Source organism: Osmerus mordax, chromosome 2 (genome assembly GCF_038355195.1).
Source record: "Osmerus mordax isolate fOsmMor3 chromosome 2, fOsmMor3.pri, whole genome shotgun sequence".
Lineage (NCBI taxonomy): Eukaryota > Metazoa > Chordata > Actinopteri > Osmeriformes > Osmeridae > Osmerus > Osmerus mordax.
The window spans coordinates 12,379,389-12,406,843 of NC_090051.1; the positions used below are offsets into that span (position 1 = coordinate 12,379,389).

Consider the following 27,455-nt stretch of genomic DNA (forward strand, 5'->3'; position numbering starts at 1 on the left):
TTAAGCAACTGTATTTTATTAGTCATGGTATACACATAGTACACATATCCAGCGGACCTCCCAAACACAAGATCCCACTCACATTCTACATACTTTCACAGATACTGCAGTTTCACTTCTGCCACTTCGTCAGGATGTTTTAAAGCAAGATGTAACACGCCCTCACATAATACACTTGAAGTTCTGTTCTTGATTGTCTAAGTTTCACTTATTCCCTGCGAGGGGATTGGTTAGAGGAAATATGAGCCACCTCTCAAGCAAACCACTGTGCTCTGCGTACATAAAAAGGATTACGGCAGAAAGAAAACAGAGAAATCGAATCTTACAATCAGCTGTGCGTAATATCATGTTTGCACGCAAACTATTCTTTGCTTGACAACCCTTCAAAAACAACTTTCTATACAGCCACTTCTTGCTTGCTTTGGAAATCGTACTGGAAAAATGGGGTTTGAAACTTCTATGAGAGCTGTGGTTTTGAGAGCAGGCATTCTGAACTGTGGCTTCGCTCCCCAAGGATATATTTAAGCCTGGGAAAATGTGATGGATGAGACTTCATAACTGAGTTTTGAGGTATCAGTGGCTTAAAGGCACAGTCAGTAATTACCTTTCTGTCTTTATTTCCAAAGCTAAAACACTTCATTGTGTATTTGTTAATCCACAGCCATAGGCTCCACAATTTCTCAAGTATTCTTCTACAATGTCTGACAACAAAAACATGTGGGAGGTCAAATTGGAGAGTGCAGGTAGAAACTATGCCCTTACTGGGATTATTAATCTACAAAGCCCGAAGGCAAGGTCAGGCTTTGATGTGGGTTCAAATATGGTTTCCTCCCTCTGTCACCGCAGCGGCGCTGATCCCTTCATTTAAAACATGATTAATTCATAGATTTATGGGCGAAGTGTAGTTACAGCCGGCAGTAAGTTGGATGCAGATTAAACAAAATAACAAAAAATGTAACCGAGGTGATGATGACGCAATGTGGAGCCGGCAATAGCCTACCGCATGTGTCTCTTTGCTGTTTTGCTAAGATACTCATAGTTGTCTGTTTTCGAAGCGTGGCGTTCATTAATGGGTTTGCTTCTTCCATGTCAGTGTTAGGGTTTTAATGACTAAGTCCTCCTAATTTGTTTGTAATTGTGACGTTGACTTTAATCCAAGCATGATTCATGGGTAATAGCTGACTTATTATCTGTGGATAATTGATAGCTGGAGGGATATTCTAGGCTATAGTGTCTCCAACCATCACACCACTTCACATAACTCAATTATCATTATTTCTGTATGCACCAATACAAAATCAAATGGCAACATTTTAATCAAATGTGGTGTTGTTTACATTACATTTATTGGTATCTTTACAGCATGTTGTTAACACTGCTGTAATTAATGACCACTGTTATTTACGCCGCCATGTGGCTTATAGATCAATTACACCCTACTAGCTCAAGCTTGGACAGTTCCCACTCATTCTCTCCAAGATCACTCTGGTTAGTGAGGTTTAAATACACTATGATTGTTCTAAACTGCCGTGTAAAAGTCTGTATCAAACAGATGTTCTGAGTGACTCATTTTTTAATATGAAAAAAGAATTTCACAATTCAAAGAAACAAACTGGAACACATGGGTCCCATCTTCAATAAATGGCATTCGCTATATGTGGCTAAATACACGTGCACTACACTAAATAATATAAGATTATGTGGGTACAAATAGTTTACAAAGAGTAGTATACAGTATGTATAATAGGTATAAGAATATCCAACATAAAAACAGAACATTTTCACAATTATATTGTAACACAAACAATGTATGCCAATATATTGTGAAGACAAAATACTAAGTTGCAAAGGCAAATATGAGCGGCCTTGTCCTTTTTCTTTGCCAGCATTGATGAGAGAAAAAAGAGCATTCACTAAAGGTGGCACCAGGTAATTTCATCCTGCTTATGCAGGGCATGTGGACTGTAAGGCACAATAGCAGTCTATCAAATTGCCAGATACATTTCACCAAGGTGAATGTTTTAAGGCGGTCATATTCAATGTTTTGACTCTTTGAGTCTGAGAGTGCTGACTGAATGAAAGCAACACGGAGATCGAACCCAGTTTGACTTTCTGCCATGTAGCTTCTACCTGTCTTGCCCTTTTTACAAGAGCACCGAGAGGAAGTAGGTCAAGAGGAAAACTGTGATATTGACGTGACTCCAAAGGTCTCTGGGGACAACTAGAGAGGGACAGAGTGCTGAGGTGAGGCTTCTTTGGACCTCTGAATCAAGGAGGTGTCATGCTATGTGGAAACACACACAGGTAACTCTGACCGATTCAACATGTAGATTAATTTGGCCTTTTGAGAGAGTTACGATCCTGGGATTTGGGTTTCCGGAGTCGCCCCTACAGCCATTACAACAAGCCCTGTGTGTTTTGATCTCTTGTTATTGTTAATAAAATCACAAGTTATTGATGTAGAAGCATAAGGCAAATGGCTCAGTGGTGTTAAAATATACAAAAATAAAAACAAAACTCATGAATACTATTGATGTAGTATTAACTACGTCAGAACATTGCAGTATTATAATATGGTTTGAATACCAACAGCATTATAGTGTGTAACAAGCCTTGCATTGTAAGTTGTGTGTATTGGGTATTTATACACACTCTGCAGTGCATATGTTTTTCTGAAATAAAATGTGTTTTCCTATAAAATAATTTTTATAAGCTATTATTTGTGTTCTACACACACACACACACACACACACACACACACACACACACACACACACACACACACACACACACACACACACACACACACAATAAACACACCCACACACACGCACGCACAGTCACACACATACTGTATGACATAAAAACCGGTAAAAATAGAGTATACATTAGATAATAAAACAATAGTATAGATACATTTTTTACACTGCATACACATCTTAAACATGTGATTTACCAAAATAAAATATTTTCTTTTCCCATATTTGAACATATGAAAGTGTACAAACTAAACACAAAAGCTCACTTAAAAACGAAATGAATCTGGCTCGCTTAATCATAATATTACAACAGGGAATTTGGCGACCTATATGATGTGATGTTTAACCATGCTCAGAAAATATAAGAATATCCATACTTCATACTTCTAATAATCTTACTCATAAAGAACTTGATAGATGTATAGGCTTCATCTTGCAGCATTATATAAACACAACAATAAGGCAACAATGAAGACTCAACAGATATGACCAAGAAAAATCACAGGAGTGTGTAAATTCCTATCTGATGTATGAGTCAAGATCACTTCTCCGTTCGGACACAGCTCCTCCGTCTGCTAGTTAGATGTCGCAGTAGTGGGTTTGGCTGTGGTTGGTAAAGTGCATGTTTCCATCTACCAGGGGTATTGAGAACAGTCCAGTGCTGTCCAGAGGCTGGCTCAGATTCTAGTGGAAAGAAAAACACATAACAAACTGCAAAACTGTATGTATATATTTTTTTGTTTTATTGTTTTAGTTTTACCTTGTTCCAAGCAATAAACTGAGTAAAACAGAAATGATCAACTATCAATTATCAAACACATCGAAAACATGTTTGGTTTCATTGTTGTTCTCAAAAAATCGAATGTATAGAATTTACAAGCATTTTCACCACTAGCTTACGTAACGTTTCCCTCCCTCCGGATGTGCAGGTGTGAGGTGTAGTTGTGTGTAGGTGTGAGATAGAAGCTGCTGTACCTGTGTCTGGCCGTTGATGCTCAGGTACTGCTGCATGGCCAGCAGATCCTCCGCCGTCGCCATGCTGGGTACGACGGAGCGTGTCTGTGGACTGATTCTGGCGTTCTCCTGGGCGATGGCCGACGTGCCCACCACGGGTTCACTGTGCCCCCACTGGAAGTAGCAGGACCCTTGGGGGGGGCTGTAGTCCTGGGGGGCGTCCGTCCTCCGCTGGCACAAAGACAGAGAGGGGTCCTGGACTGTGCCATCTATGTGGTTTCCGTTTTGGAGGGGTGGCAAACAGTTCTCAAACATGCAGCTGTTGGATGAAGCTGATGGGGCTGGCTGGCCCTGAGCCAAGCCCCCCCCCTGTTGAGAGTGGTACAATCCACTGGTGTTGTTGGGCCAGGGGCCTGCAGGGGGCAGTCTCTGGGGGTCTGAGGGCTGACTGAGGCAGCCTGGAGGAAGTTTGTACCCATCCTGCATGAGGCCGTTCTGGGAAAGCTTCTGCTGCTGGTTCTGGGGCCACTGCTGGGTCTTTGTGGACTGAAATGGGGCACCTCCTTGGATGCAGGCAGTCGGGAAAGGAGCAGAAAGGCCACTCGATTCAATAAGGGGGGAGGTGAAGCCGTTGCAATGCATCATGGAAGGCAAACCGGGGGCTACAAGGTTGGTGTGCCCCCCAGAGTTCTGCAGCTGCCTGTTTGCTACCATGGTGGCCTGCATGTCGTTGGGAGAACCATGCTGGTCAGGTTGGCCAGAGCACACCTGGCCAGGCATGACCTGGAAGCGTCCCAGGGGCTGGACCAGCTCCTGGGCACAGAACCTGCCCCCATGGCCGGAAGACTCTGGGAGGCCAGGGAGCTCCACCGATGGAGTGAAAATGTCATTAAGCTGCAGCTGCTGGAGTGTGGGGATGTTTAGGTCTGGTTTAGGGACCTGTGGACCAAAGTGGGTCAGTCTCTGGGTGCTGATGAACGCTTGGTTAGGGCCTTGTCTTGCCAGGCTGGCAGGCCTGTTGTTGGGACTTTGGTTATTGAACCCGTTCAACATGGGGAAGAGAATCTGCTGTTTCTCCGGGCTAGAAGCGTTCATGTAGGGCTCCACCTGGTTGCTGTTGGTGAACTTGTTCTCCTTGAAGAGCACCTCCTCCACGTAGGAGAAGATGTCGTCCGTGACGATGTCATGCAGCTCCGGTGTGGAGTCCCCGTCGGCAGCGCCCTGGCTCAACCTCAGGAGGGCGCTCTCCCAGTCCATCAGCTCTGCTGGGTCCATGTCCAGCTCCTCCAGCGTCGAGCACAGCCCGCTGTCCCGCACCATTTTCCCCAGGGCACCAATCATGGCCGCCATGGATGCGTCGTCTTCCTTCACCCCCAGGGGCTCCATGCTGATCCCCCGGGACCCCAGGGCCTGCCAGGGGTCGCTGGGTACGCTGACCAGGGCATGGCTGTCCATGAAGGCCTGGTCCACAGGGAGAGGGGGCTCCACTTGCTGGGTGTAGAGAGACTCATCCTGCTTCAGCAGAGAGCCGAGCAGGGACGAGGGGTCCACCTCTTTAGGGTCCACTGTCTTGGGGATCTTGGGGGGCATGCCGCTGTTCTGGAACTCGGTGGCATCCAGGGTGGGGCCCGTCTCGTACAGGACGGCCTCGCCCGTGGCGAAGCTGAACGGCAGCTGCATCTTCCTCTGGCGGAGATGCTCCTCCCCCTCCGCATTACTGAGGAATGAGAGAGAGGAAGAGAGAAAGAAAGAGAGGGAGGGAGAAAGTGGATGAGAGAGAGGGGGGAGAGAAAGATGGATAGAGAGAGAGAGAGAGAGAGAGAGAGAGAGAGAGAGAGTATCGAAACATGAGATATTGAGGGGGTGCTGCAGTGTGGGACAGTTGAGTTATAGATAATGTAATCAGGAGCTTCCTAGTCAGATACTCACACGAGCGCTCTCTGACGTGCGATGATGAAGTCGGGCCGTCCCCCTTTGTAGATCAGCTTGGCGTTGGCCTGGACCCATACCCAGCCACCTGTCTTAGTCAGCAGTCTGAACACTGTCAGGCCACTCTCTCCAGTCTTAATCACTGTCAAACGAACAGCAGGTGTCAGGATCTTGCTCTTAACTTCAACACAGTAAATCACTGTAGATCACAGAAGCTCATAAAGCTTATTAAGATCAAATGGAAAATGTATCATCCATAAAACAAAACACATGACAAGAGTGAGAATGGGTTGAGCCTTGACAGGAGACACAGGTCTAGAGATGGATTAATCTTGTCCCTACTAGTGTACTAATATTGTCCCTACTTGTGTACTTATATAATATATGAGCAAATACAGAATGTACTAACCCCTAAAATACAGAACCCTAACCCTAACAAATGGGAACGGTATTTTGAATAGGAGTATTGGGACGTACTTCTAACGTGGTTGTCAGCACAGTGCATCATGTCGGCAGCGTGGATGAACTGGTATCCAGAGCCTCTCATGCAGAGCTCTATCTCTGAGTAACCCAGCACAACCTTGCCCCTGTAGAGAGATAGTAGAGGAGATAACAACTACTGAACATTTCAACCTCTGATGACAAAAAGGAGATAAATACTAACACAATAAACTTTGACTATATTGAAGCAACAACACTGTCTACTGAAAAGCCTGACATAAAAAGAAGAGGGTCAATGGTGTTTCTGACACTGTTTTAAGTGAACTTTCACGCTTACACTATTCGAACGCTCCACACAAACCCAGACCACACTAAAGCTAACCATATTTAGACAACCTCAGGAGGTGATCTGAGTACGATTCGTAGTGGAGTTTGACTCTCATTTTGATTAGATTATTTTGTCGCCTTTTTGGTGACATCCCCGGCCCTTACTTTTTCCCACAGCTGAGGGTTTATAGGGTCACCTGGTGTCGATGCCCATGGGGGTGAAGTCCAGCTTGTGCTTGGTCTGGAAGATGAGCGTCTTGGACCTAATCTCCAGGATGGAGGGGGTCTGGACGGGTGTGGCGATGGTGAACATGGCCAGCTGGGGCGGGGCACGGCTCCCATCCTCTCCCATGACGCTCTGGCCGTGCAGGTACTTCAGCCTCCCCTGGAAGTTCAGAGCCTGGATGGCAGAGAGAGATATGAACGTGTTAAAATGGGGTGAGATCCAGGATGTGACGTTCCACTACCACCCACCACAGAAAGAGACAGTCAGGAGACGGGCCCTGAGAACAAGAGAATGTAGGATATTTTCGATTTCACTTTTACGGGGACCATGTTTGCTTGATTACCATCCAGGCTCTCCCTCCCACCTACCAGGAAGCCAGAGGAGTTGTCCAGGAGGCAGCGGAAACGACAGACGAAGCTTCTCTCCAGGAAGGAGGAGTTCTCTGGAGGAAGTTCATCTGGGTTGTAATTCACAAGGTTCCTGGTGATATCACTGCTGTGCTGCATACCTAAACATGACAGGAGGGAGAGGAGTGTTTCATCAGTAACCTTCCCTGGATTCAACCATGGGAAGCTTTTTTTTTTTTTTGTCTCGTGCTGTGTCTTGTAAACACAGACTGTTCTGTGCCACTAACTACTGTATTACTTATACATCATAAATACATCCCAAACTGATTTATGTACTTTTGTATGCCACTTTTGATAAAAGTGCCTGTTAAATGAATAAATGTGAATGTGTAAAGTATTCATGCAAACTTGCCCACATAATAGATGGAAATGAATGAAGTAAGGATTTGTCTGTTTTTATGACGGAAATGTCCAGAAACAGTCTCTCAACCTTTCTTAATAATGTAGCTTTTGTTAGATCACTCACTGTCTCCCCCCTGGTCAGCACTGAAGGGGTTGGGGTTGAGGGAAAAGTGGAGCTGCCGTCTGAACAAGGCCCTGTCGTCTGTGTGGATGAGCTCAAACACACTCTGGTGGATGACATCAGACTGCAGGGAGACACAGGGCAACAGAATAAAACACCCAATCACTGCTTAGCCCCCATAACAAAGATGTTTTTGAGATGAGATGTTGTTGCACTGTGTCTTGTAAACAGACTGGTCCTTGGCATCAACCACTGTCACATTGTTAGAACTTCGAGTCCTTGATTATACATCACTTAGTAAAAGCTCTATTTGTACGTCGCTTTGGATAAAAGCATCTGCTAAACGAATAAATGTACATGTAAACAATGAGTGTTCTTGCGTGTGGCTTCTATTGAAATGCTTACAGACTAAGAGACTCTAAATACATTTGGTAGGGTCTTCAAAAGAGATACTTCAGACAGCGACCACCCCCTTTGAGATGAAGTTCTACTTCTGAAGTTTTACAAAAGCGTGTCTGTTACTGAGCAAACAACCCCTAAAGCCACAAGACTGATGAGGGTCCTGACTCCTGTTGTGCCTTGCCTCCTTTTGTTTGCCTGCTAGTTACCAAGAAGTCTCAACTTGAGAACTGGAATAACTGTGCGAATCATGGTACAAGCTTAGACATACCATTGGAACACAGAGAGCAACATCACAAAGCCACAATACAGTTGTCACAGGATAGTCTCTGTCAAACCCAATCAGATGAGACTAGGTATATTTCCTCAAGACTTCATACGAAAGAATGAAGTCTGAATGAAAGATTGAAGCTATCCCTTTGCACACACAGGGATAGCTTTGTGAAAAACACAATGCCTTGTGACATTGATCTCCTCAGGGCATCTGTCTTAACGGTGATCTCAGAGAGATCTGAGATAGATCAAACACACAGGGACTGGGCAGGACTGCTGAGGGGGCACTGACAGGGAAGTCCAGCACTTATCTCCTCCCAGGCTCCTATGTGGCCTGATAGTAGGGCCTGATTTACAGTATAGACAAGTTCTGGATAAAACTCTAAAACTTCGGAGTAACATATTCTGCAAACTCATTTAAACTTTCTGTAAACCTACGTTAAAAATCCCTGCAAACTTCTTAACTTAAGGAGTACATTTTAAAAACTCTTGTTGTCAGACTCTAGTCTTGCATTGTTGGCTCTGCTGTTCCACAGTCCACCCAACAACATGGACAAGAGATCAAAGAGTCTCCTCCGGCCTCGTCTCCCTGTTCTGTGGTCTTTGTGGGACAGTCTAGATGCTGTGCAGATAATGACCGTAAGCATGGCTAATAAAAGACACATGTCTGATGGTAGATCCTACCCTCATGCTGTATTAGGACACCATGTAAAAAATGGTGGAATCTCCCTTTGTCTGTGGAGAAGACGGTTCTGATCTGGTGACTGTGTAATTATGGGGAGAAAGGAGAAACACAACTGCAAATTTGCTACAAGACATTTCCTTCAACACCTGCTTATTTTGGTTGAGCAACAGGTTGGGGAGCAGCAGACATGCTGCTTTGATAATGAATGAATTTGGATGCTCACCAAGTTATGCTAGGCTATGCTCTCCAGAAAAGATGGGGCCTTGTTCCTGTCCCGGCTAATTAACAACAAATGTTGCCCTTGGCTCTGTCTCTAGCTCTCCCACTCTCTCCCTATAACCACCTCTCTCTCTCTCTCTCTAGCTCTCCCACTCTCTCCCTATAACCACCTCTCTCTCTCTCTCTCTCTCTCTCTCTCTCTCTCTCTCTCTCTCTCTCTCTCTCTCTCTCTCTCTCTCTCTCTCTCTCTCTCTCTCTCTCTCTCTCTCTCTCTCTCTCTCTCTCTCTCTCTCTCTCTCTCTCTCTCTCTCTCTCTCTCTCTCTCTCTCTCTCTCTCTCTCTCTCTCTCTCTCTCTCTCTCTCTCTCTCTCTCTCTCTCTCTCTCTCTCTCCAAGGGTTGCCTCTCAAAGCAATACACCTATCCCTTCAACTAGGGCTGGGCGATATATACTGTTTGACGATAAGAAAACGTCCATCGTTTCATATTATTCTCTAGCGTTTCTATAGTGAAATCCCACTCGTTGCGGCAATATTTACGAATATACAAAGCAGAGTGAAAGAACGTGATTGACGACTAATCAAGAATCAAAATATGAAGTTTAATTAGTTATGTAACGTTGGATAGAACAGTGGACCGGTCACTGTATCAGCTCACAGCAGGCACATACATAAGAGATAACCGCTGCACGTCGGACGGTTCACGCTTACGCATCGTCCATTATTTTATGATAATGGACATCTCATCGGGCATAATCCCTTACATAATTGACATCCCTGCAGCCTATCAGAATCAAGTAATACACCCAGACCATGGTATAATTTTTTTTTAATCGATATCGGGATATGAAAGAATCCATATCGCACAGCCCTACCTTCCAACTTAACAAAAGCCTGTTATCCCCTTAATGCCCAAATGTAATGCAACGCTGCTAAATGGTAATTAATTTCCTGAATTCAAAGGTTGCAATTGTAAATTGACATTATTGTCTGTGACTCCAAAGTAATTTCCCTCTTTTTGTGTCATCTTATACCATGTGGAGACCATCACTGGGTAAGGTTATTTGCAGATGGCATCTGTCTACTGGTTTGATCTGGTATGTGACATGTTGACATAGTTACAGAGGGTGCTGGTCCTTACCTGATGGAAGCCCAGGTAGTCTTGGATGGTAGGGGATGAATAGAACACATGTCCCTCTGCGGAGACTACTAGCACGAAACCATTCAGAGCCTGGAAATACACACACACAGTGAAAGCATGTCCACACACACACACAGAGACCAATAATCCGAACACTGAAAAAAAACACTTTCTGAAAGGAGGTAGAAAGTTTCTATGTAGAAAGACACTACATAACAACATTCAGCATTACATAGAAGAGGGCATTTTGTTTGCTGGGCCACCTGTTTATGATGCTAGTGGGTTTCCAGGTCATAGTGCTAGTGGGTTGCCAAATTATGATACTAGTGGGTTGCCAGATCTGATTATGCCCCTGGCAGATGAGTGTTCACAACAGGAGAGCCAATCATGCGAGAGGAAACCCAAATATGCCAGTCTCAGACTGTGAAAGCATACCTGGCATGTGCATATCAGCAAACATGGTGCACAGCACCATGGGAGAACTGTTCTTTTAATGGCTTTAAACTGTGACCAGGCTTTGGCGAACAATGCCAGGACAAAGTGTTTCACTTGTCACAATTTCATGCTAAACGGATAGGGCTGTATTACCTCAGTCCACCTGGATTAACCAACAAATACACAAAGTCTAAGCCTAACCTACGCAGCTGTCTGTCTGTCAATATTTAAAATTAGATATTTCACCCACGAGCTGAGATAGATTATTATGTTATTATATCATCCAGGCAAATATGTATTTTCACCATCACAGGACCAATGTTTGCTCTCTTCTCTCAGCAACTTGATTAAACTGTAAAAAAAACTAGTGTCTGGGACAATCTAAGGACTTGGTACTCTACCTAACACCTGTCTATGACAGATTATGAGGTATTATAAGTGAGTTCTGTGACAAACGTTCCTCCATGTTTTGCTTTGCACTCCAGAGTGTGTTTTCCTGGGAGGTACCTGAAGCAGCACATCCCCCTCTGAGAAGGTGGACGGGTCCACTCCATTCAGCCCGTTCATGCTCAGCATGCTGCCACCAGAGAACATCCCACAGTTTTTCTTCATGGTGGCTGCAGATGAAGTGAAGGGGAGGGAGGGAGGGAGAGAGGGAGAGAGGGAGGGAGGTAGGGAGGAAGGGAGAAAAGGATAACGGGTTCATGTCAGCATACAAAGTTAAAAGCAATACACACAAGAGTCTGGGGATTAAACTGCCTGAACCTGTGGCCACGTTCAAAGTTTGTTTACAGTTTGTGGGCTTTTAACAACATACCAGCTTCTCCAGCTTTCCTCCTCCTCAACATCCCAACCCATACCTCCAGTCCAGTTCAGTTATCTTACTACTCAATTTGTTCTTCACTTAAACCTCACTCCGACACACACACACACACACACACACACACACACACACACACACACACACACCTTCCATCCCCCTAACCTTCTGACCCGTCCTCCCTAACCCTACCCTCCCATCCCATTCCCCCTAACCCTCCCATCCACCTATACACCCTCATCTCTAATTCTCTAGACATCCCTTCTGCTCTTTTTAATCCTCTCTCCCTTTTTACCTGTATCTTTCCTCCCCTCCCTTCTACTCTATCTTTACTCTGTTGTCCCTCCCTCTTTCTCCTGTCTTCTACCCCCTCCCTCCCTCTCTTCATCACTCCCTCTCTCTTTCTGAGACATTAGGGAGAACTAAGAAGTGGAATTATGTGATTCCACAAGATACAATAGTCCCTCTCCCTTCTTTCTCCTCTCCTCCCTCTTTCCTTCCCTATGAAGGTCCAAACACACAAGGATCAGGAGACGCTGAGTGAAAACAACTGGTATGTGTGGGATTGCGTCATCAGAGGCCGTTCTGCTCTCTCTCGGCTGGTTTGAAGAGCTGCCACGGTGACGGGCTGAATGAGAATCAGGGTGATGAAACTCCATCAATCATGACCAGGACAGAGAACACTTTTTCGTCTTCCTCTAAATGACATAATGTTGGATTCCATTTGCACACATCTGGTTCAACACATGTGCACACACACCCCAACCCCCCCCCCACACACACACACACACACAAACACACAGGCATACAACACTATTGAATACTCTTGTTTAGTCTGTGTATTAAAAATAACCTGTGTAGAAACACCATGTTTTCGGTTTAGCGAGAAACAGATGGATCCCAGATTTTCAGATTCCTCCCTCTGTAATATTAATGATGCAGATTTTGTAACCTGCTTCATAACACGTAATGTTAGAGCTAGACAGAATTGCCTGTGATTTCCCTGCCGCTTGCTTATGGGAATCGAAGACATATCTACAACTTTTAATTATACCACGGCACCACAACTTAGATGAGTGAATGTTACATCATTAGAAAGGTACAATGTGTACAAACAGTTTTAAGTTCCATTTTATAGGCAGGGTAGGTAAGTTTGGCAAAACTAGCAATTTTGGCTTGAGTTTGAAAGTATCCAACCTAATATATCCCATCCTCGCCCTTCAGAGCCACTCCCCCAAAACACATGAACACACTGCTTGACTACTGCAGGGAGGTAGGTAGGCAGAACAGGCAATCGGTCCGAATGCAATGATTGTTTATGTTTATTACAGTCCTGCAATGGCCATAGATGTTGGATTTATTTTATTGTCAGAGCATTTGATTTATTGATTTCTATCAAGATGTTAAGTTTATTTGAGCAAATGTGACAAAACTTGACTTAACTATGACTTCTTGAAAAAATTACCTACCCTGCCTTCAAGAGTGCATTGTGAAAGGTCACAGTTTAAGCATTTGCTTTTAAAATGAAACCAGTTTAACAAGGCATTGTCGCTGTCTATGTTAACAGACACTTATCTGTTCAGGCAGGAACACTTAGTATGCACAGACTGGAACAACAGAGCAAAACCTTTACCCCGTCTAAACGTCTTGTTGTTTCCTTGTTAGTTTATGTAATGCTAGTGTAGGTGTGGTGTATGTGTGTACGTGTGTGCGTGTGTGGGGTGTTGGGTCCTGTACATATGTATGCATGAGCTAGCTGTGTGTTCATGTGCGGAGTGAGATTGTGTGTGTGTCTGTGTGTGTGTGGGTGTGTACTATTTGTCCATGTCTGTGTGTGTGTGTGTGTGTGTGTGTGTGTGTGTGGTAAAGAATTCCAGATAATGACTTCCTGGCTCCATTCACCTGGACAGCCTTTCAGAGGAAAATGAAGCAGCTGCTCCAAACTATTCAGCCTGTTTAGAGAACCACTGTGGTTTTCTTGACATGATCGGCAGAGAACTGGCAGCCATTTGAAACTCAATAGAAAACACTGACAAGAGAAGTTTTCCACAGGAACAAAACATAGCCTCTATGAGTCATAGAGTCCTTCTATGAGTTTAGATTCACAGCTGCTACACCTTCTCTAATTAGGTTCCAAGGTTAAAAAAAAGAACTCTGTGCTTTACCCAACCTCAGTCTCCCAAACTAAACAATGACTATGTAAACTCTAAGACCTGAAGGCGGGATGTGCTTCGAGGGAAGTGCTCAGTTTAAAACAGTGTGTATCAGTGTGTGCAGATGTCACACAGTACTTGAGAAGCTACTCTTCTGTGGTTCCTTCTTAGAAATAATGAACAACACCCCTGCTTTGGGCAACTGAGGATAGTTAAAGTCAACAGGAAGACTGAGCCGTCTCCACCTGAACCTGCGACAAAGACAGAGAGGTACAGAGCCTGTTAAGACAGACACTTCCAGCCAAGGGATTACAGACGAGGACTTGTGATCTACAGCACTAAGTCGTAAGCAGTTTTTTTCTTTGACAAAGATCCCATGCTGTTTACAGCACACCGCATTCCCTGAGGCGAGGATCAGAGAGTGGGCGGGAGTGCAGAGCGTTACTCTCCCTGCAGTCTGGCAGTGGGCTAGCCACACGGCACATGTCCAGAGCTCCTTCTGGTGGTCATCCAGCCTGTTTGTTTTGGCCTGGCTAGGCATGACTGCCCCCTCTGCCAGCCTGGCCAGTGGAAGCCATTAGAACACGTCAGCATCGTCGAGGCTCTCTGGTCGGCCGGAGAAGGATGGCAGCACACGAAGGAGACAACAGTCGATGTTTCATCGATGTTGGCCACACACTACCTGGCTGTTTTGTGATGTGGTTTAGCTGCCTCTCCAATCCAACCAGTCTGCGTGTTTGGCCAAAAAATTATGAACCCCAAAACTGTACACTACCAGAATTTCTGAAGTTACAGTAGTAGGCCTACTGAGAACCGGGTATACCCGGTACCCATGCAGAATCGGACGCTAACAAGCACAGTGTTGCCAAAGAAATCTCATCAGAAGTCACTGGTGGCTCTCTGAAAAGTCGCTAAAAGTTTCTAGGTTTGTTGCTAGATGAGACCTTTTGTCGCTAGGGAGGGCGAAAAGTTGCTAAATCTATTGACAAAGTCGTTAAATTGGCAACATTGGACAATCATAAGATGCCGGCATGGTGACACGCAGCTAATACTGTAGGGGCTCCACTAAAAGTTGTTGACATGAAAAGTGGAAGAGCCACATATGGAAATACATTGGGATTGAGGCACATGACAATGAGAACATCGTTGATCACCAGAAAACAATTTGCAAACATCACCGTCAGGGCCGGAGTGGGGCCACTTTTCAGCCCGGGAGTTTCAGGCCCAAGACCAAGTCTTTTTTTGTATACCAAACCATGCCGGATGCAGCCTGCTTTGACTGGGGGTGCAGTGAACATTTCTGGGGGGTATCATGATTACAGAAAGGGATCGTATTATTTTTTATATTGATACCATTTTTGAGACTGCTTAACGATCCGATTGTTAATCAGGCATGGAGCCAGACGTTGTAAACATTAGGAGCTTTGCCCCAACCTAGGGTGTATGGGTTTGATGTGATGCAAGATAGGGACTTCTACAGTTAATGCTAGTGCGCACAGCGCGCGAGCGAAATTTTTTGGCCATTATTTGACCGCAAAATTGTTTTTTGAGCTTTATGTAAAATAAACAGACGTTTTTCAATTGGTAAAACCTTGTCTAGCGATGCCGTCACTCCGGCCCTGCTCCCATCCATCCTCCCTGACGCGTATCGTTACGGTAGGGCCGCCCGTCCTAGCTATCGGTAGCCGATCTGGGAAAACCTTTTGGAAAAGACGGGCTATGGACCCAACCAACTATATTTGGGAGGGGAGAACTCCCTCACATGGTACAACCCATGCTGAGGCTGAGGTGTCAGAATGCGGAACGTGTGTAGCCTACTTTAAGAGAAGATAGACTAACGTGACAAATGTCAACAACAAAAAAATCCTCGACCGGCCCAAAAGTGAAGCGGCCCACCGGGAACTCTCCCGATTCTCCCGATTACCCACCCCGGCCCTGATCACCGTTCATGTACTTTATGGTTTGCAGCATACTGTTAATGCAATACCTAATACTGGGGCATACGAAAGGAGATGACAGGCTTTTAGATTAAATAGTTTGCTGAAATTTGTGTGTTGGGGTTTGGGATTGGCTGAATAATTGGGATTGACCAAAGTTTAAAAAGCCCCATGAAGCGTGTTGAATCCACTCCCTCTTGCCTTTAGGCCTACATGCATTGTTATTGTATTAATGTTCTGTTGTTGTCATAAGTACAGCCTTAGATATTGTAGGTGACTGTTACTGTCAACAAATGAGTGTTGTTCAGTAACCTATTTTAGTTTTGTGCTTTGGTATCAAAAATGGTATTGAGTACCGTGAAATCTCACTGGTATTGGTACATGTGAAATGTTGGTACCGTGACAACACTATTCCCCAGTAGGTGGTTCCACTTTGGAATCTAGAAAACATTTTACTGACACACACACACACACTCACTCAAGCCCACCTGAGCCCACCCAATCTGTGCAAGTTCAAAGAGAGTAAATCTTCCCAGTTGAATAGAGCTTTTGTTTCCCTCATGTCTGAGCAGTGGTGCGTCTTCAGTTGCTGAGCAGGTTCTGACCTGCTGAACAGCTTCACCCAGACAAGGAGGGAGGGAGGGAGGGAGGGAGGGAGGGAGGGAGGGAGGGAGAAACAAAGAAAGAAAGAAAGAAAGAGAGACTAGAGAGAAACTAAAGAGAAGGAGGGAGAGATATTAGAAAGAAGAGAGAGCAAGAAAGGCAGACTCGACAGAGGAATTGAATATCATCCATTAAATAAATCAATAAATGTATGTATATATATATATATAATATATATATATATATATACAGAGAGAGAGAGAGAGAGAGAGAGGGAGAAAGAGATAGAGAAATGTTCTCATATATATATGGTGAACATCTGGCGGAGCACTGACAGGGACACTCATAGAGGTCTGGACATCCCTTCCCCTGAACCCCCCTCCTCCCCACTCAGACGGCCCAGCAGAGGGCTAGTATGCTGGGGTCGTGAGACATGCTTGGCCCCTTCCCCTGGAGCCTCAGGAACTCCCTTGACCTTGGCAGTGTGCATCTAGTGGTGGGCACGCAGGCGGCCAACAGGAGAGCTGTGACTATACCGTATGGCAACACATAATGTGCAATAAACGCTGAAAGTTAACAGCGGAAAGAAGGAAAATAAAAAAAAGCTATAGAGAGAGAAGAACACAATGCACAATTCACCATGGGGAGAGTAAAGCAGAAAGAAAACAAAACAAGCAAAACGCCACTAAGGGGCCTACTCACTCACGCGAACATTGAACAGGAAGAAAAAAAACATTTAAGGGGATGTGCTGGACTATCCAAATATGGGCTTGATTTGCATGTAGAATTTACAGGATTTACAAGAAGGGCAGCGAGAGAGAGAAATATATAAAAAGAGTATATATTGTCTGTCTGTAGTCTGTCTGAATGTGTGTATGTGTCTCTCTGTTGTCTGTAGTCTATTCTGGATGTGTGTATGTGTGTGCATGTGTGTGTGCACGTGTATCCATGTGCACACGCTTGCATGTGTGTGTGTGCGCTTGTTAATAATTTTTTGTAAATGTGCTTAACTTCATGCAAGTGTGTTTACATTGTCTCAGTGAGTGAGCATGTGGGTCTGACTGTGTGTGTGTGTGCATGTATGTGTGTGAGAATGTGTGCCTGGGTGTGTGTGTCTGCTGAGTGTTTGTGTAAGTCCTGTGTGAGCTCTTGCCAAGAGGACTAGGAGGGAGGGAGGAAGGGAGGGAGGATGGATGGAGGAGGAGGGAGGGGCGGTTAGGGGCCCCCTGCCCCCTAAAAACTTGCGTGACAAGAGTGGACGGACGGGCTGGGGAGAGGGAGGGAGGGAGGGAGAGGCCACATCCTGGGGTTTTCCTGCGGCGGCAGCTCAGATAAGGGAAGCGCTCTTGTCGGTATTGCTTACAAAAGCCCTAGGGGCCCGAGGGGGAGGAGGGAGTGTTTTTTGTGTGTGTTCCTGTATGTGTATATACGGTATGTGTGTGTTTATGCAGTCAGCCAGATCAGTCCCATAGAAATGAGAAAACCTGTCTTTTGGCACAAAACCAAAACTGAACACAATCAACACCCATCACAGCCAGACAGTCGTCTGGACTGTTTTGCAAGCATTAGTTTGTGTGGTCTCACATGAACAGAGCAGAACCTCTGGCAGTCCTCCAGCTGTTTCCAGATGCACCTCCCGCAACCCCGACTGTCCACGGGATTCCTGGCTCTAACTTAGGTTCATCACTAGGATACAAGATCCATGCAAAACACACATTCACTCCGCTTTCTCCATAAGTCTGAAAATGACAATTCAAATGTCTTCTCTTACTGTAATACCCCTACTCTTTTTCTTTTATGTCATGCAAACTTGCAAGTTAGGATATTTGTAAATGTAAAACCCAAACAGAAGCTACAGCTGACCACTCAACATCAGCCTTTTAGAGGAAGTAGAGAACGAGACTCCATTATCAACAGGGCAGAAACAGCATTCAGCACTTAGCCAACAAATCGAAGTTTCTAGTAACACTAACACTGTTACAGTATATTAGGATGATTTAATTCAGCTACGTATAAGCTTTCTGTAAAACCTAATGATTCCCTTAAAAATTCTAAGATATAAATAGCTCTGGGAACAACTAAAAGTTGATGTTTGATAACCCTCGTGCAAAAAAGCCAAACATGTCAGCCTCTACAGTTCAACAGCCGACTGTCCGTGAAACTGCTTTTCAGAATGCTCATGAAATCTGACACTGTTTTTGCAGCCCATATCCAACATGTTAACTGTGGCCCGCTCAGTCTCAAGCAGACTTTTATAGGACTCCCCAAATGTAGATGTCTCTTTTGATGTTTGAATCTTCGCTTCACTCCAGGCAAACATGCCCGTCATTCGCAAAACAAAGCCTTGCCAGTCCCGAGGATGGTTTGTCATCTTTTCAACAGTATGCAATTAGATGAAACCTGAAGACCAAATGGGGGGATGGGGTGCTTCTACAATATGCTTTGACTGGTAAGGAAAAACTCTGGAGCATGTTGTATACCAGGAGTGCTACCTAACACTGGTATATCACACTACAGAACAGACGATTCATGGTTGAATATACATGTTAGCTGAGGAAGCAAGAAAAAACTGATGAGAGAGAGAGAGAGAGAGAGAGAGAGAGAGAGAGAGAGAGAGAGAGAGAGAGAGAGAGAGAGAGAGAGATTGAATTCAGGCCAGAAAGATTAAGTGTGAGGTGAAGTAAGTTTAGGGGAAAAAAAGGGAGGGAGAGAGAGAGAGAGAGAGAGAGAGAGAGAGAGAGAGAGAGAGAGAGAGAGAGAGAGAGAGAGAGAGAGAGAGAGAGAGAAGAAATGAAAGCATGCCAGCTATGCATAGGGGGATATTATCTTGATTTGAAAACATGTAGTCCAGCAGATCCAGTACACAGATCTCTGTTCTCACGCAGATGTGCAGGAAAGGGTAGGGCTAACAATTAAACAAGAGCCAATCAGGAGGGCCACAACAGCCATAGGATCATCCTCCTGTCACTCAAGCTGATTTATGACCCCATTACTTCCTTGTCCGGAGGGAGAGGAAAGATCCCCAGCTTGTTTCATATCAGCTAGGAGTGCAATCTAGGTATTTACAGGAAGGGAAGTTACTTCGATTGGATTGTTCATCAGGTTTGAGCTAACCAATTGGGTGTCCATTTAGGAGGAGTCAACAGGAGTCAACTGGCACCAGAGATAGCAGGCTCAACAGTTATATAATGCTGCTAACCAAGCCATTCCTATGCTACGAGTCTTATTGAAACTAACGTTTGAATGTCAAGGGATTTATGAGGGAAAACCACGACTTGAACTCAAATCTCACAAACAGAGATGTGCATCAGTGTATTCAGTCATCTGTTTAGCTCTGGGTATCTGTGCAGGTCTTTCTGACTTGCCAGCGAGTTGACCACAGATCTTGAGAGGAAAATAAAAGATTTGCAGATTGTGGTGGTATAGGAATAGTTTGGAGACAAACATTATTGATGTTGATCGTGTATCTCCTGTTAATTTTAGCCTCCTTCATCTTTGGTTTCAAGGAAGACCCAAACAAAACACTGTAACCATAAAAGTTCATGGTTAAGGTGTGTATTCTTTTGTGACTTCAAAATCTATCCATCTCTTCAAAGACAAATTAAGTATAAAAACGTTTACTTTTATATGACCTCTGGCTGCAATAGACAAAGCATAACAAACACCCAAAGCGTAGCACTTTGAAAAGTCTGCATCAAGTTAGTTAACACTAAACTATTTGGATTGTTTTCATCCAAAATGTTTTGATCATGTACGGGAAACTGTGTCATCTGTCCTGTCTGACATTTTGCTGTTGATATTTCCAGATTCCTCAAGGCCCTGAGAGATAAGTGACTCACCCAACACACTTACACATAGACCTCCCCCCCCCTCCCCTTATGATAGTCTCACAGTGCTCCTCAAACTTCCAGACTTAGGTCTGTTGATTACGGCTTTCGATAAACACCCTGATCCATTGTGGAAGTTACTAAATGTCACAGTAAACCCAGTGGGCTGTGTCCAACAGCTGCCAACTAAAGCAAGAAGTTAAAATATGAAGAAAAGTGGAGAAGTGCTGGCGTGGGCCAGAGAAACCAAAAACATGAGCCTTCCACCAAACTCAAGTCTGCAGAAATGAAAACATCATTAAAACCGCTTCCCAGTGGTCGTTTGCCTTCTCACGATATTCTGAAAGGCGAGCCGTGCTCCCAGAGCCAAAAGGCAATACTTCAATGATAATAAAACCTGTCACCTCAGTGAAATGTCCTTCTTTCCTCTGAGATGTTGATATTGAGTTGACAGGTGAATTACACAGAGATTTATAGAGTCTTAAAAGCAAAACATCACGTCCTTCAAGGAAACACACCGATGATCAGTTAAGCGTCATTCAATAACAAACAAGAGCGGATGTCTCTGAGACAGATGCAGAGTGACACCCTCTGCCAATGTTGAGGCACTGTGTGCGTGTCTTTGTGTATAGGTGTCATCTATGTGTTTGTGTATAGGTGTCATCTGTGTGTGTCAAAGGTATCAACATACATTCATTTCCAAACATCACTGGCACCACAATAGACTAACAGGCCAAGGATGTTCTCAATGAACTTGAAAACGCATAGTTTTTTTCCCTGTCTTTTTTTTTGTAACAAACTGAAAATCGAAGAACTATCTAGAGAATCGAAAAACTAGCTAGATAATCTACGAACTAGCTAGAAAATCTAAGAACTAGGTTTTCAAGTCACACTCAAGTTGCTAGTCAGATCAGTTGAATAGGGCACACAACTGCTTCAATCAACTGTGTGTCTTGTCTCTTTCTGAACCACACAAACAAGCTTTGCTAAATGGTTACAGCATCCCCAGAAAACCTGGCTGTTCATTATTCTCCATACCTTTAAACATAATTTTTTATCTTTCTCCTGAGCTTGTCTCCACACGAGAGCTGGGTACGTTTTTTTTGACTGCAGGAAACCCTGAAACGTTGACCTGGCTGATACCATCTTGCTGCCCCAGATATAACCTGTGCAGAGTGCAGAGGCTTGGACTGTGTTATCACCTGCTCCATCCACCTACCACCAAACCAAACCTTTCAAACCGATTCTTCTGTTGCTAGGCTACAGAACAGGGTAGGTCACAGTTAACGGTAGGCTACAGAACAGGGTAGGTTACAGTTAATAGTAGGCTAAAGAACAGGGTAAGTTACAGTTAAAGGTAGGCTACAGAATACTACAGCCAATACACAACAAACCAGCGATCCAGACCATCTATTCACAACATGTCTCTAATGTTGTTGCAATGACACGACCAGCCGTACAGACCTGCTCATTTCATCCCTGTTCAGCTAGACAGAGGGTTCCAGTCAAACAGCCCAACCCAGTCCTGGAACTTCTGTACAAGCACAGGTACACACAAGTGGCTGGAAACACAGTTTTGTTTGGGAAACCAATGTCTGCTCAAGTCACAGGCCTTCCAATGTTTTTAACATTGGAAATATTCTCCAAATTGAGCAGGAACAATGACTAGCATCACACTGACTGATCAAAGACTCTAACCATCACCATGGGGGAGCTGAGGAAATCACGTTTGATTATTCCACTGGTTCCAGTTTCTAAGTGTTGCTATGTATGCTATCTGGGCGCAATTGTTCTGTTCTATGAAACAAAGAATGAACCATGGCAACTGTACGAGTTCCAGCTCCTTTGAGTTTGGGTTCAAAGCTCAGAGGGAAGGCCTCATGCGAGTGGCACAGTTAGGCCTGGGTGCTATGGACGCCTGGATGCTGGTTCAACTCCACGGTGACTTCTCTGGGGGGAGGCAGGGGTGTTGGTACAGGGTTTGTGGTGTGGGTGGGGGTGATGACAGGAGTGGTAGAGGTGGTGGTGGGGGACAGAGGTGGTTGTGGAGGTTGGGGGGGTTGCCACTGACCCCCATTAACATGCCACTCGTTCTAGTAAACAGGTGGTTCTAGCTCCGAAGTGGATATCCCTAACAGTGCACAACGCCGTCTGGAGGGCAGTCTGCTCTTTGCTTGATGCCTAAAGTCACAAGAGCTGCAAATACAGCCATCAGATGAACTTTCCCACAGTTTTTGTGTGTGTGCTTCTCCGCACAAAACTGGAAAGTTGTGTTTTTTCCTGTGGAGAACTTGAACTTTGACCTGAAAGCTATGAGTGAGAGGAAGAAGAGAGCACAGCGTCCCTGGATGTGGAGACAGTTTGGAGTATCTCCACAGTCTTTGAACCTTGGGCTCTGACCCCTTTACCTTTCACCTTACCGGGTGTTGGGAAGAGAGGGGACTCAGAGAGGTGAAACGATATAAGGATTAGAAGGCCCCCCTTTGTTATGGTTGTTCTTTATAAACACTACGTTTTCAGTCATGTCTCTGTCTTACACCAAGCATCTAGCACAACCCTTCATAAAAACATCAAATATTCACAACACCTGCATGGTCTTCTTGGGCTTCTTCAAACAGCCTCCTGACGTTTGATTCATTCAGTAATATAGGCGTTTAAGAAATAAATTATATGTATATATACAAACTACTGGGCAAAAGCTTTAGAACACACCCATTTTTTCCATTTGTATTGAAATTTAAGCAGTTCAAGTCCAGTGAATAACCTGAAATGGTACAAAGGTAAGCGGTAAACTGCTAGAGGTTAAAAAAATTGTTTACTTTTTTCAATTAACAAAGGAAAACAGACAGACCATTATAACCCTTAAAAGTGTAGGTCTTTACTTTAGATAGAAATTGCCAAGAAAGCCAAGGTGTCAGTGAGTACACTTTCCTACACCATCAAAAGGCACTTGGAAACTGGAGGAAACTCTGACAGGAATGGGTCTGAGAGTCAACAGATTGTTGATAGGTCTCACAGGACAACAGCTTCAAGCACAGCTTAACACTGGTCGAAGTAAGACAATCTCAGTTGATGGTTGAAATGCTGCAAAATGCTGTGGTAGCAGTTTTGGTTCAGGGTGTCACTCACTCTGTGGAAGTTGCCGACTCTGGATGCAGCAAAAGAGCTCCCAAACCATCACTTTCAACCATCAACTTCGGTACTTCGACCAGTGTTAAGCTGTGCTTGAAGCTTTTGTCCTGTGATCCGCCTATCATGCAAGCTGTTGACTCTCAGAAACATGTCTTCTGATTCTGTTGTGGCTTGGGTCTGCCAGACCTCTTCCTGTCAGAGTTTCCTCCAGTATCCAAGTGCTTTTTGATGGTTTAGGAAACTGTACTCACTGACACCTTGGCTTTCTTGGCAATTTCTATCTAAAGAAAAGACCTACACTTTTAAGGGTTATAATCTGTCTGTCTTCCTTTGTTCATTGAAAAACCTAAACAATTGTTTTAACCTCTGGCAGTTTACCGCTTACCTTTGTACCATTTCAGGCTATTCACTGGACTTGAACTGCTTAAATTTCAATACAAATTGAAAAAATGGGGGTGTTCTAAAGCTTTTGACCAGTAGTGGATATCCAGATAAGAAGAATAAACTCTACACATGCCTGCATGCTGATGACAGCAGCAGGATACTGACCCCTATGTGTTCAAGAGGAACGGGAATGTGTCCCCTCCAACCATGGCTGAGAGGGGCGGGGGGGTAACCATGATGTTTTTAACTGTCAGGACAGCCTTGACACTGCTGGATTTACAGGCTCCACACAGATGTCTGGGGAGCAGCTCACGCCAGAGAGCCAGAGGTCAAAGGTGAGGTCTTTACCACCCCCCATCTACTATTCATTTTAACAGACTTGAAGTCTCCAGCATCAACACACTCCAACACAACTGACCATCAGTTTGTAACACCACAATCAAACCGCTTGCTTTGAGAAGGGCGACAGAAACTCGTTTTTTGAGAGTTCCAAATATTCAGGTGAGAGGGTGTGACGGAGATGGGAGGAGTTGAGACATTTTATGAATGCCATCTCTGCTGAGTTTGAGAAGGGCTGAGTAACCTCTTCCGGGGTTGGTGACACCACCCGTTCATTCTTAAAAGCAGCAGCTCTAGCACACGGTCACCTGAGCACCCATCAGACACTGCAGAGAGCTACGCTTTAAATAAACTCTTCTAACAGCTCATAAATCTATTTGGTCATCCCTGCCCACAACCACCCTCACAGTCCCTTTCAGCACCTTGCATTCACCCATGGCAATAAGAGTTACGTTAACACAGAAGTGAATGATTGGGGATTATTTTGGAAACTGGAAAAGCCATTTATGTTCCACAACAGTTCCAGGAGTAGGCTATATTTCCATGGTGACCGATGGGCGGCTGTGTGCTGTACCTTGTGCAGACTGAGGAAGAAGTACTCCCAGACTCATAGGACTTGATAGCAAAGCCAGAGGCGCCTTGAGAACTTACTCAGCTGGTCTTCTCATTTAGTCATTTAGTCATTTAGTCATTTAGCAGACGCTCTTATCCAGAGCGACTTACAGTAAGTACAGGGACATTCCCCCAAGGCAAGTAGGGTGAAGTGCCTTGCCCAAGGACACAACGTCATTTTGTCATGGCTGGGAATCGAACTGGCAACCTTCAGATTACCAGCCCGACTCCCTCAAGGCTCAGCCATCTGACTCCCAACAACAGGGCTTTTATGTGTTTGCAACCCTTCCATGCTGGACGTGTTGTGGGTGTTTGTGATATTTCACAGGGATGAGTCATGACTCTGAGTCAAATGAGTCATCATTAGTTTCAACTCTGTTGTTGGAACCCTGTATTTAGCCTCATGACTGTCCTGAGATTTAAAGGATGTGATCAGCTGTCGAGAGCATGTCGTTCGTTCGTTATCTGCCGCTTGTCCGGGGGTCAGGTCGCGGGGGCAGCAACCTAAGCAGGGAGGCCCAGACTTCCCTCTCCCCGGCCACTTCCACCAGCTCTTCCTGGGGGACCCCGAGGCGTTCCCAGGCCAGCCGAGAGACATAGTCCCTCCAGCGTGTCCTGGGTCTTCCCCGGGGCCTCTTCCCAGTGGGACGTGCCCAGAACACCTCACCAGGGAGGCATCCAGGAGGCATACTGATCAGATGCCCGAGCCACCTCAGCTGGCTCCTCTTGATGTGGAGGAGCAGCGGTTCTACTCTGAGCCCCTCCCGGATGACCGAGAGCATGTCATGGTTACAAAACCAAAAAATCAAGATAGTTCATATTCTGAAGGTCCAAAGTTATACCTTTTTATTTCATGAAAAAAAGGTTAACTTAATTAAATCAGTTGTGATTACTACTTGTGATTTGGCTAAGGAATCCGGTAAAAGGCGGAGTCGACTACACACTCTTGAGGATGTGCCCTTTTCCTAAAATCAGATTCCCAGCATGCCTGGCGTTCCAGAGCCTTCTTTCACTAACAGACTCACAGAACTGCCCTAAACCTGCTCCCAAACGCTCATCTGTCACTGCACTACAGTAACAACATGAGAGGACATTGATGGACTGAGGTGACTTATGGTACACACAGTAGGGGCTGGAAAACAGATAACTGAGTTTCAGAAGTTATATTTCCAAACTGCCATAATTCACCAACATTCCTATTAAATTAATGGCTAAAGATAGTTGATAAAACCCACTCATTAGTGGACGGGCTTGTTCTTGTTGTCTAGTAGCGAACAGACAAATGGCTCCAGAGCCAAAAACATTTTGGTGACTCAGGTTAAACTAACGGTCTGGGTGTGGGCCTGTTTAAAGTTATAGTTGCAACTATTTATTAATGTTGGCCAACCCACAGATGTTAAAATAGCTTCAGATGTGTTTACACACGTGTTCTTGTTTAGGGAAATGAGCTGAATTTAGTTATTGTTTACAGCAGATCCAAACAGAAAGGTCTATCACCTTCTGAGCTGTTGTGTACTGTTTTATAAAAACATAAATGCCAGTGTTGACTGATTCATTCTACAACCGCTTCTCTTTTGCTCGTTGGGCTGAACTGACGTGGACTTTCTCCAAGACTCACCTTTGAAGAAGCTCTTGACCTTCAGGTATCCAACACTGAGTCGCAACACGGACAGCTTGTCCAGGCGGGTGTGCACATCCTCGGGGAAGGGCAGCAGGCCCGTCAGACGGTCCAGTTCCCCGTTAAGACGATCCCGGTGTCGCTTGGAGGGGTTGGACTTGCTGCCATCTGAGCCTGGGATCTTCTTCCTGCACAGCAAATGAGACACAGAGATATGGTTGCAGGTTGGATCACAGGAAAAGATGATGCTGATATTATATAATAGTACCACATTTTATTGTTGCGATGGAAATGACACTCAAAAAGCTTATGGGTATTATATTTAATGAATGCTGAAATTGAAGAATATGGTTCATGTACACAGTACAACGTCTCGACAACAACTACACCAGCCTTCAGCTGAACTGAGATCTCACTATGCTGGATCTCCTAGAGGCCGTCTATGTGTGATAGTGGGGGAGCCATAGCTGAACAGTGAGAATGGAAGATTCACATCCTATACTTCACAAGCTTGTAATGCTTGGCAACGATCACATGCACTAAAAAGCTTCCTGTGCAGTAACAAAAGAATCATGAAGCATGTAACAATGGAGAGACGCTTCCTCGTGCTTTATAGAGGGAAATGGATAACGAGTGTTTAAAAAGATATGAACCATGACTGAATCCCATCAGCCGGGCTTGGCCACCAAGCCTTTCCCCTCCGAGAACGGCGCCCTTCTGTGTGGGGCGTGTGACGCGCTCGTAAACCAGAGAGAGTCCAGACCGAGCAGCAGCATGGCGGTGCTCTGGCTCCAGACCCGACGCAGGAAGGACGAAGCCCTTCATAAACATGTCTCATAAACACCAGAGCCTGTGTCTCATCGTTAGCTGACTGAGATACAAGTTGGACCAGACATTGAGAACGCCCGGGGCAAGACAGGGCCTCCAATCAAACAGCAGAGCAGAGAGAGCTATTAGTGAAGCAACTGTCGTTCATTAAGCCCATTCACCAGAGGAAGGACACCCTTCACTCGTGAGCATAGGCGGAAAAATAGGATTTGTCCCCCCCAATAAATATCTGTAAACATAAGGACATTTCATTTGTATTAATAATATACATTTAACATATTACAATGTAGGCTATGTGTTAAAGCTGTAATTTTGGTTTCCCCCTCAGGAATTGGGGAGTCAGTTGGCTGAGTGGTGAGGGAGTCGGGCTAGTAATCCGAAGGTTGCCAGTTCGATTCCCGGTCATGCCAACTGACGTTGTGTCCTTGGGCAAGGCACTTCACCCTACTTGCCTCGGGGGAATGTCCCTGTACCTACTGTAAGTCGCTCTGGATAAGAGCGTCTGCTAAATGACTAAATGTAAATGTAAATGTAAATGTAAATTGCT

The 27,455-nt window shown here is 44.9% G+C and overlaps 1 protein-coding gene and 1 long non-coding RNA gene across 2 annotated transcripts in view; both read right to left on the reverse strand.

Annotated features, from left to right (window-relative positions):
* LOC136965922 (uncharacterized) lies at window positions 1–2,789 on the reverse strand. Its single transcript, XR_010879351.1, has 2 exons — window positions 605–2,789; window positions 1–550 (listed from the first exon to the last, which is right to left on the reverse strand). It is a non-coding gene; the product is annotated as an uncharacterized lncRNA (long non-coding RNA).
* Window positions 2,790–2,791: 2 nt separating this feature from the next.
* Window positions 2,792–27,455, reverse strand: part of LOC136965903 (aryl hydrocarbon receptor-like) — a 31,204-nt gene continuing 6,540 nt past the window's right edge. Inside the window, exons 2-11 of the mRNA XM_067260206.1 lie at window positions 26,081–26,268; window positions 11,163–11,272; window positions 10,221–10,310; window positions 7,510–7,630; window positions 7,005–7,144; window positions 6,608–6,810; window positions 6,120–6,229; window positions 5,643–5,784; window positions 3,735–5,430; window positions 2,792–3,443 (exon numbers count right to left, since the gene is read on the reverse strand). Of these exons, the coding sequence (XP_067116307.1) occupies window positions 3,339–3,443; window positions 3,735–5,430; window positions 5,643–5,784; window positions 6,120–6,229; window positions 6,608–6,810; window positions 7,005–7,144; window positions 7,510–7,630; window positions 10,221–10,310; window positions 11,163–11,272; window positions 26,081–26,268 (2,905 nt within the window). The 3' untranslated portion in view covers window positions 2,792–3,338. The remainder of the gene's footprint in view (window positions 3,444–3,734; window positions 5,431–5,642; window positions 5,785–6,119; window positions 6,230–6,607; window positions 6,811–7,004; window positions 7,145–7,509; window positions 7,631–10,220; window positions 10,311–11,162; window positions 11,273–26,080; window positions 26,269–27,455) is intronic.